Source organism: Ursus maritimus, unplaced genomic scaffold, assembly GCF_017311325.1.
Source record: "Ursus maritimus isolate PB19 unplaced genomic scaffold, ASM1731132v1 scaffold_23, whole genome shotgun sequence".
In the NCBI taxonomy this organism is placed as follows: domain Eukaryota; kingdom Metazoa; phylum Chordata; class Mammalia; order Carnivora; family Ursidae; genus Ursus; species Ursus maritimus.
The window spans coordinates 33318779-33330052 of NW_024424786.1; the positions used below are offsets into that span (position 1 = coordinate 33318779).

General features: G+C 37.5%; 1 protein-coding gene across 1 annotated transcript; it reads left to right on the forward strand.

The window, feature by feature from the left end:
* Nucleotides 1-5272: 5272 nt before the first annotated feature.
* LOC103666071 (olfactory receptor 8J2-like) lies at nt 5273-6220 on the forward strand. The gene has a single exon (XM_008694098.2). The coding sequence runs from the start codon at nt 5273-5275 to the stop codon at nt 6218-6220; it is 948 nt and encodes a 315-aa protein (XP_008692320.2).
* The last annotated feature ends 5054 nt before the right edge of the window (nt 6221-11274 follow it).

The window sequence follows — 11274 nt, forward strand, 5'->3', positions numbered from 1 at the left end:
GAGGTAGAGAAAATGGGAATGGGGAAAATGGATTAGTGCTTATTCAGCTTATATGTAATTAAATTATTAACTTAAAATAATGAATAACGTAAGATAGAACTATTTTTTCAGGTGGGAGATGGAAATTATATGGGGTTTATAATATCAATTCCTGCACATATATATACTTGTGTGCATGCATACGTAGGTGACATGTATGTGTGTTTCTTAAAAGTATTTTGAGAAGTGAAATTTTGTGATTCAGGATGGTCCTGTCCTGTATTAGAATTTCATCTTTGGACCTCAGTAAGTTTGTTATATATTGTAATCACAACTTAGGAAATGAACAATAACTTTTGTGCAATAAATAATACGCTTTAAATGAGAGATCAAACCGTAATATAAGGCATCAATAAGAATGGAACCTGTAAAAGTAATACTTTTTAAAAAAATTCTTGTGACATTGTGGGAATGTTAAATTGTTGGGGAAGTTGGCAGAGCTGATGAGGGAATAAAGTCTTGTTGACTGACCGGGGTACAGACTATCGTTGGTCACATGACTGACAATTGGCAAATAACTTTACAGAGGAAGCAACAACACCAATTTCCTGTGGATACTTGGACTTTGGAAAGGACCTCAAGGATTTCAATTCATTGAGATGAGTACGTTAAGATGTGTAAAAATTTTCATTGTTTCCACTTTATGGTCCACAATTTGCCTGTTACTTCAAAAATGGTAGAACCTGGAATATGCCAACCCCTTGTTAGATATTAGGGACACCAAGATGAAGAAGAAACAGTGTGTCTTGCCCTAACATAGTGAATATTCTAGAGAATGATATGCAAGTTCTCACTGTTTCTTTATCAAAGTTAGAGTCACATTAAAGATAGATGGCACAGCTGAAGACAATACCTCATATTTTATTTCAGAATTTTAAGATGGATATTATAGTCACTCATTCACTTATTCCTCATTCATTACATCAGTCAGCAAGTCAGTAAATATCTTTTGAACACCTACTTTTTCTTGGGTATTATTTCAGAAGCTATTAATACAAACTATTTAGACAAACCCTTTTCATTTATAACGCTTACAGACTAGAAAATCCCACACAAGAAGTAAAATAAAATGTTATCAATATTTAATTATAATACACATGTGGGAGGGAAGATCAAAAGATCATATGAAAAATGCATTTTCCATCAAATAATTTTAATTAAAAACAGCAAAAGGACCAAGCATATGATGGGTACCCTATAAGAGTCTCTAAAATGATTGAAATTTAGTCTTTTTACAACCATGCACATTTTGAATTTATGCTGTATATCATCTGAATCTTATGGCAGATACACAGGGCTTGATCTTGACCTGAATGGAGGCTTTGCATTCAGTTCTATTCCCAATATTCGCAGGAAAATGGAACGCGGGGGTCAGAATCCTGGGCTTTCTAACTGTTGGATTTTCTCCACCCCAGGTCCAGCAGCCACACTTTTCAATCATTACAGGGGACAATTCGAAAGAAACAAACACACAAGATGGAATCATTGCAGAGGAATGTTACTCAGTAGGACCATCTAAGAGCATCCCTAGGCTATCCCCACACTTTCCCTCTCTGGGTGCAATTGTTGTGTGGAGACTTGAATAATTGGTCTTTCTTTCCCCAGGGAATCAGAACTTTATCTGGGAATTCCTGTTTTCATGGGTAGGAACTGAACCCATAAACAAGCTTATTTCAGTGTGTGTGTCTTCAGGGACTTGAGACACTTGTAAATCTGTTCAACATGCCTCCTGCAGAATCCTCGCAGTAGGTCTCAGCAGATCCCTGGGACAGGTAGGTTCACCCCAACAATTTACTTAGTAGTCATTCTGGATGTGAAAACCAAGTATCTGGGGAGCTTTATGGATTCAAATCAGACTCAGGACTGACATGATATCTGTTCTATTCTTTTTTCTTGGGGACTCAAAACTCTGCCCAATGATGGCTACGTGGAAGAGACAGGGAAATGACTCAAACAATGCTGTCTGCTGATAAATTCAACTGTGTGAGCATTTCTACAAAATAACAAAGGGTCATTATGACGATTCTATTTCACCTTGGGATAAAGGAAATGCATTTTGCCTTCCTGACAGAATTGATGTTTCAGAAGGCACTCTGTACCAGACAGGAAGCTTCTTTTTTAAAATATATTTTATTCTAATTCAATTAATTAACATATAGTGTATTAATAGTTTCAGAGGTAGAGTTCATGGAATCTAAGAAACAGGAAGCTTCTTAAATGTCTTTGAAATACGAGAGGTCTTCTCCAAGAAAGACCGACTAAATTGCTTAACATAAAGAAAAATAAGTTTCTCCCCTTCCTAATATTCACATTGTCCAGGGGGCCAAAACTTATGATGGAAAGGTTCCATGGAGCCAACAGTCTGTATGTTGCACTGGATGCTGAGAGCTCAGAAGAAGATGCATTTTGTCCCTAACATAACCCGTTTTTAAATAAATTTAAGACAAAATTCTATTGTTAGAGAACAATGAAATATACTCTTGAAATCATTTCAGAAGATATTTAAAAACTAATATGCATATTGGTTTTAGCCAAATTGTACCATGAAATGATTAATATTAAGTGTATCTTTAGAAGTTTTCTTTTTTTTTAAGATTTTATTTATTTATTTGACAGAGAGAGGTAGTGAGAGAGGGAACACAAGCAGGGGGGTCAGAGACAGAGAAGCAGGCTTCCTGCCAAGCAGGGAGCCTGATGCGGGCCTCTATCCCAGGACCCTGGGATCATTACCTAAGGCAAAGGCAGACACTTAACAGCTGAGCCACCCAGGCACCCCTGAAGTTGGTTTTTTTTTTTTTTAACTGAGAATTGTTTATTTTGGTAGAGCTATAAAATATTTCTTTTCAGAAAAAAAGACTTGAAAAAAACTACAGATAAAAATCAAAATAACTTTTTGTGACATATGTTTAGCAAAATGAAGGATAATCTTACCTTTGTCAATAGTAATACTTCAATAGAAAAAGGAGTTAATAATAAGTAAGGATATATGCAAGTGTTCTTTTCAAAACTTAATTGCACAAGTTCAGAGTACACAATACATAATTACTGTTGGTGTGTGTTTTGCTTTTGTTAAATTAAGGATACATTTATTGAAAATATGATATCTCAGAGTAGACATGCCCTGAGTTGCTTTGTTCGGGAAATGCTTTGCTCTAAAGTGAGTGTTGCTACAATGATTTTTTTTTTATAATAATTTTTATTTTGTTATGTTAGTCACCATACAGTACATCCTTAGTTTTTGATGCAATGTTCCATGATTCATTATTTGTGTATAACACCCAGAGCACCATGCAATATGTGCCCTCCTTACCACCCATCACCAGCCTATACCAATCCCCAACCCCCCCCCGAAGCCCTCAGTTTGTTTCCCAGAGTCCAAAGCTACAATGATTTTTATCATAAGCTTACCTGTGCATTTCCTTTCAGATGCAGCGAAAGGACAAGAGACACAAGCTATCTAGCACAACACACTCAGATAAGCTCATCAGATATATATTTGATGTTTGAAAATTTAAAACCACAGATCTAAGAAACAATCAATTTGTGGGAGAATGCAGCCTGATTTGTTTGTTAAATATATAGCTAGATATCATGTGTCCCAGTTGCTCGAATAAGTAAAATTACAATTTACTGCTACTCCCATTTCAGCTATGAAACTCCTAAGTGACGTAGATGAGTTTCTGGACACACACAGGAAACCACATTAGAAAATTAATCAAAAAATGCTAATAACCAGAACTGCTGATACCAATTATTTTGCATTCATTGTTAACAGACTCTGTACAAACCCGTGTTTACTTAGTATTTCATTACATTCACACAGCACAAGAATATAAACACTTGATAAAAATCCCACAGCTAGTAATTGGTGACCAAACATCCAACCAACCAAGTGACCAAACAAAGAAGCAAACAAAACAAATAAAGCAAAACATAAACCATAACGTTAATCAATATTGTGTGCAGACTTTTTGCATGACTTAATCTCATTGAGCCGCAATTGTCCAATCAGACATAGAAATAATTACATTCATCGTCTAGGATACTCCAGCAGAATAATGAGATCATTATTTTGAAATGGCTAGCATAGTTCTGGGCCCAGAGTCCAGTATATATTGAATAATGTCAGCACTCTTCTCCATATATTTCTCTGTACAAGGAAAACGAAGTGATCAAACTTGAGCAAATCAAACCTACAAGTAATATTTTTTAAAACATCAAAACAGATTTAAACCATTTAAAGGAAAGAAGTACAAGCTGGGGGGGGCGGAGAAGAAAAGAAAGGGCTGCCAGGAGACCATGATAAAGCAGCATCTGAGAAGGTAGAAGTTGGAGTGACAGAAAAGACTAGATTATTTGGCAAAAGAAAGGAAATGTGATTATGTTAAAAAAAAATCACTTTCTGAATGACACTAATAAGACTACTGAGATGTAGTCTGTTGCTGGGCAGCAGAAGGAGCATGGTATGATAGAAGGTGATAAAGAAAACTCAGGGGCACCAGGGTGGCTCAGTCCTTAGGCATCTGCCTCCGGCTCAGGGCATGATCCCAGAGTCCTGGGATCGAGCCCCGCATCGGGCGCCCTGCTCCGCTGGGAGCCTGCTTCTTCCTCTCCCACTCCCCCTGCTTGTGTTCCCTCTCTCACTGTCTCTCTGTCAAATAAATAAATAAAATCTTAAAAAAAAAAACAAACCGACATACTTAAAGTATTTCCTGCAGAAATATTGAAATACCCAAGGATGAAGACAAGGTACAGGCTGCAGAGAAAGCCTGTGGTATCTAAGGAAAAAGTGACTGAACGTCACTCTCGGTCACCAACTTCTTATACGGAGCTATCTTTTATCATTGGGAGCATGTACATGTATATGCAAATATATATTCATGCAACATTACAATCAATAGGTTTAAATAGACATATAAATATTAATGCATTTAATATAGTAGATTAATACATATTCAACAAATATAAATTGTATCCAACACTGAAGTGAAAAATTAATAGCTTGGTCTAACAGTTCTAACAATCTGAAATTGGTGTCCAGAGAGTTTTTATTTCTGAATTTTGTTAAAAGATTGGGAAAAATACAATTAAAATCTGACACTTCTACCTGTGAAGAGAAATTATCCAATTTAAATGAAACAGTCTATAATATAGCATCTATGAGAAAAATCAATTAGACCATCTATTAATCTCCTCTCACTTTCCCCCTTAAAAGATGAAAGCAACAGAATAAATGGCCTCAGGAAATCTCACTCAGGTGACTGAGTTCATTCTCATGGGAGTCTCAGATCGCCCAGACCTCCAGATTCCTCTCTTCTTTGTTTTCCTGCTGATCTACGGGCTGACCATGGCAGGGAACCTGGGCATCATCACCCTCACCAGTGTTGACTCTCAGCTTCAAACGCCCATGTACTTCTTCCTCCGGCACTTGGCTATCATCAATCTTGGCGACTCTACTGTCATTGCCCCCAAAATGCTGGTAAACTTCTTGGTTTCAAAGAAAACCATATCCTACTATGGATGTGCAGCACAACTGGGTGGGTTCCTGGTTTTTATTGTTGGTGAGATTTTCATGCTGGCTGCAATGGCCTATGACCGCTACGTGGCTATTTGCAACCCCCTGCTCTACATGGCGGTGGTCTCTCCACAGGTCTGCATACTGCTGGTGTCCCTCACGTACCTCTACAGTGTGACCACAGCACTGACTGTCTCCTCCTGTGTGTTCTCCGTGTCATACTGCTCTTCCAATGTAATCAACCATTTTTACTGTGATAACGTCCCTTTGTTGGCATTGTCCTGCTCTGATACCTCCATTCCAGAAACAGTAGTGTTTACCTCTGCAGGGACCAATTTGTTCTTCTCAATGATCATTGTTCTAACATCCTACTTTCACATTGTCCTTGCCATTTTGAGGATACGCTCCTCAGAGGGCCGACGAAAAGCCTTTTCCACCTGTGCCTCTCACATGACGGCTGTCACTGTGTTCTACGGGACCCTTCTCTTCATGTATTTGCAGCCAAGGTCCAACCACTCATTAGATACTGATAAAATGGCCTCTGTCTTCTACACCCTGGTGATACCAATGCTGAATCCCCTCATTTACAGTCTAAGGAACAGGGATGTGAAGGATGCATTGAAGAGATTCCTCAAGAACCCATGGCAGGCTTTCAAATTAATGTAAATTTAAAACTAATTGTCTTCATTTAAGGATTTGTACTTACTTCTGAAAAGCTAATCTCTGTTAAATGCAGAGGCAATAAAAGTTAAAAATTCAATGGATTTCAATAGGAAGATCTTAACCCTTTCTATTTCAACCTCAAATACCCAACTTTCCTTAATGCAAAGATGTATTAGTTGACCAAAGAAAGTACACTTATTTAAGTACTAAACAATACTTTCAAAATAAATACATTTAAAGTGCAACACAACTTGTTACTGGGTTTTTTTAATTTCTAGCCTAGGATGAGAACATCTGAGAGCTGAAGAAGTTTCGTGAGAACCATTTCTAGGAAAGCAGTTGAGTCAGGTCATCGGACTTGCTCTAGATCATTGAGTTCAACTATTGAAAGTTTCACTTTTACTTTTTCCTGTATTTTATCTTTCAATTTCTCAACCTTTCAGAATCCATTTTTTATCTTGTACTTACATACATTTATATCACAGAGAAACCTTTAGGTGAAAATGAAAACTAACCCAAAAATGCTTAGATATACATGGAAACATACCATGTGGCAAAACAGAAGAAAATGTATGAATGGGGATTCCACTGTTTCAGCCCTTTCACCTGGTACGTGTACACAAAAGCAAAATGTTGATATTTATCCCAATGTGGTATAAAATTAATTTTCTCCATATCGTATTTTCCCTGGAAACACTACTGTGTAGAGTTCATTATCTGTATTTTAAAATCATAACAGCAAACATCACTTCTTTTAAGATTTTTGTTTAATGTTTTAGAATAAAATGTTAGTAGATAAAAAGAAAAAAAAATTGTTTGCCCTTACGGTGATACCAAGTCTCAAAGACACCATGGCAAATAAATAGATAAATAGATAGATAGATAGATGATAGATAGATAGATGATAGATAAATGTTCATTGTCGTTCTGTGCCCTGTTTTGGTCTGTACATGCAAAATTGTGCTAACACACAATGTCATCAGGGGGTCAGGGCATGGCACGCCAGGTAAGGCAATGCCTGGAAATAAAGTAGATTTCTTTCAGGATTTATTTCAAGGAAGTCAGAAATAAGGCAAATACAGGAACTGCAACACTCAGTTTCATTAGCAAATTCCTTGATACAGTTTTAATAAGCAGAACAGCTAGCTAAAAACAGAAAAGTCACATAGGCAAAATTAGCAATAACTTGTAGCAGTGGCCTTAAAGATTTTATGTTTTATTCCTTATAAGTATTTAGAAGTATATAATATAATTTATTATATGTTTATCTATTGTTTTACTTTACTATGGCTGTATTTGGCTGAAACAGGCTACAATTGGGGAAGTATATTTCCTGGCAGAAAGACATTCTCCTTGAGTCTAGTTCCGTGAACAGAATTGGAGCAACAGGGCTAAACTCACACTTGCACGTCTACCGATGTTATGTATTTTATTAAATGAACTAAAGTCAAGAATGAAAGCTGTGGTGTTGTATACTTACTAACTTGATTTACATATATGTGTTTTCTAAGCATAATTACGTTGCCATTTGTATTAGTTTCCTAGTGCTACTGAAACAAATCACCACTGAGCCAGCGGCTTGAAACAACAGCAGCTTATTACCCCACAGTTCTGGAGGTGAGAAGTTCTAAATGAGTCTCACTGGGCTACAATGGAGATGTCCGCAGGCTGCGTTCCTTCCTGGACGGCCATGGAAGAGTCTGTTTCTTTTCCTCTTCCGGCTTCTAGAGGCAGCCCTCATCCCTTGCTTGGCAACCCCTTCCAAGCAGTGATTCCATCACTCTGACCTCTGCTTGCACTGCCACATCTCCTTCTGACTCGGACTCTCCTGCCTCCCTCTCTTTCCTGGGATTACATCGGTCCCACCCACATAGTCCAGGATAGCCTCCCCTTCTGGAGGTCCTTCACTTAATCCCATCAGCAAATCTCTTTCTGTGGAGGACAGCATGTTCACGACTCTGGGCCTCTTTGGCAGGGTAGGGGACCCATTTTCTGCCTCAGATATTTATATCCATATTGGCATATTTTGTGCAACTGGGCAACCTAAAGTCTTGCATGTCTCATTCACTCATTGGGATAGTGTCAAAAAAGCTTACACTAGTTATACTTTCCACATTTGCTACAAATTTTTTCCTAAACAATCCACACACAAAGCCACTTTGAAGGATTAGTAGAAAGTATTTGGCTCAAAGGTTCCAAAGTGTATGCACACAAACACATGGGCTCACATATCACTTGTACACAATTAGGAATTGTAAGGATTCCAATGGAGATTTTCTTGTCCTTTAAGGTCTACATAAGTTTGGTTTGAGCTGTGAATGCCATCTCCCTGCAAGCCCATAAGCCTTCACCAGATGTTTAGATTCCCTAGGTCACATCTATCATCTCTGCTTTCCAAATGGCTATTTCCACAAGCCACCTCCATGGAAAGGAAAAAATCCTTTCAAGAAAACCATTCAAAAAAGAAGCAGAAATCACTGCAGATATGAGTTATAGGAAACAAAATAGAGTTTTCTACCAGGTCAGGTTTACATATGCTTAGAGGAACTTAACTACAACACCACAAAGTAATTTTCCACCCTATTTCTTATATCCCCCATATATATTGAGCCTTAACGTAATACGGGTGCCTTTTTCTTATTCATTCTCCTGTCTCTCCCTACTTTTCTCTCTGCATGCCAGTTAAATGCTACAGAATTTTTTTCCCTTTTATTAAATGGAACTATTATTATAAAGCCTAAGACCATTCCATAAGTAATGCCACAAGTTATCATCCTCTATTCTATGCTCCTGTCCAGAATTGGTTTTGACTCTTTCAATACATAAAGGTACTTTTAAAAACAACAACCATTGTCTAGGTTGGAGAAATTTTGTTGACAAGAAAGTTGTTGTCAAGTTCTGATAACAAACTCTTACCTCATCTGACATAATGTACATGACCTTGGGTTAAGAAAATCTAAATATCAAAATATCTACTTCTTAACACCAAGCCACAAAAATAATTTGAGCTATAGGTGTCAGAAGAGGTAAGTAATGATTAAAAAACAACTAAAATTCGTATTTCAAAGAACTAATAGATTACTGAATGATAAAGATTAATGTTTACCCAATCACAAAGTAAGTAATTTAAAACATGGACTCAGACTATATGATATCAGTTTAAAACCCTTATGAAATATTTAAGTAAAATCTTCCATGTTAAGATATGGTTGCTTAAAATATTGCCTTGAGATCGATGGATAGTCAATAAGGGTGCAAACAACACTTAATAGCTGTGGCATCTTCTCTTACATTGTAATCATTTTCTCTTTGTTTGCTTCTCTCTCACAATTTTTTAGAATTCTATCTGCAGTTCATGTTTTGACCATTGGGAAAACTCTGAAAGAGAAAGGCACTGTGTGAGGCACTCAGGACACAGCAGGGATGGAGAATGGTGGTACTCAGGGAGGGGCTGCGCCTCCAGAGGGAGTCAGGCTAGGGCTCAGCCACTTCTTCACACCTGCCAGGAGGATGAGAAGTCAGCTGGCCAGGTGCCCAGGAGGAAAAGCAGGATTTGGAGGTCTCCCTGCCCCCACTCGGCTAGGAGGCATGTGTCAGTGTTTTGTCACTTCAACAACTACTTTATCAGCATTGTCACAGTTACAGACATTCAAATTGTTATATTAAAATTAACGTGTGTCTGTCTCTATTACAATTTCTGAACTTCTTCGTTGACATGAAGCATAGTGAGTACACTTTTCCATTTCTTACCTTGAAAGATACTTGGATTTAAAAAAATAATAATAATGTATTAAATCAAGGAAAACAATATCAGCTCTATAAAGTATATCTGATTTAATTATTTGTTGCAAACTCCTTTGTTCAAGAGATACGTATTCACAAGTTGGCCGTATGAAATGCTGTGTACCGATGGTGGAATATATGTAGATAAAAGAACTCTTGGAATAACTCCATCCTTATGTAAGTAAATTAAATGTGCTCTATTTACCCCAAAACAGGGTCTCAGGTGATGTTTCAGACATGTTCGTTCATGGATCAGTGGGGACCACACACACAAAGTAGTTAATTGTGGTATGGAAGTCACAAATTGGGAACTAACTAAATGCCTGTTACTGTGGCAGCAAACCTATAGTAAATGGGGGTAGAGACAGAGTGTAGCGATTTTATGAAACAGAGACCAGAAAAATACTGGTGTGTATGTACAAAATGAGTAAAATTCAAAGCCATATAGCTGAGTGGAAACCTGGAAGTATTGAAATAAGTTATATAACAATCTGTACATGCACTTTAAAACACACATTATAATCACTTTATAAGGCTGCATTTCTTTTTTTCTTCAAGATTTATTTATTTAATTTAGAGTTTGAGAGAGAGAGTGTGAGCAGGGGGAGGGGCAGAGGGAGAGAATCTCAAGCAGACTGCCCACTCAGTGTGGAGCCCAGTGCGGGGCTCAATCTCTCCAACCTGAGATCATGACCTGAACTGAAACTAAGAGTCAGGCACTTAACTGACTGAGCCACCCAGGTGCCCCATAAAGCTGAATTTCTTATTAAGAACATGTATCAACTTTTGTGGAGGAGATACTTGTGTAGGGAAAGGAAACTGATGAAGGAGTGGGAATCAGAATGAGGATACACATGGGAGGTGGATTACATATCAGTAACTCAGTTTAGTCCCTTAGGTTGAAAAATTAAATATAAATAACTTTACACACATATTCATAATTTTTATTCTCTCTGACCTTTTAACACACTATACGTCATGTATAAATAGCTTCATCTCTATCCTCAGATATAAAACATAGAAGAAGCCATTGTGGAAAATGCTAAATGTTTATGTAATTGATAGATGATTAGAGCATGTATCTGAGAAATACTCTACTTAAATCCAGATATTTGAGTGAATACAATAAAAATAACAACTAAGGAAAGCAGGTAAATTGTCCATATAAAAAAACAGGGGTGCCTGAGTGGCTCAGTTAGTTAAGCATCTGCCTTTGGCTTAGGTCATGATCTCAGGGTCCTGGGATAGAGCCCTGTGTGGGGCTCCCTGCTCAG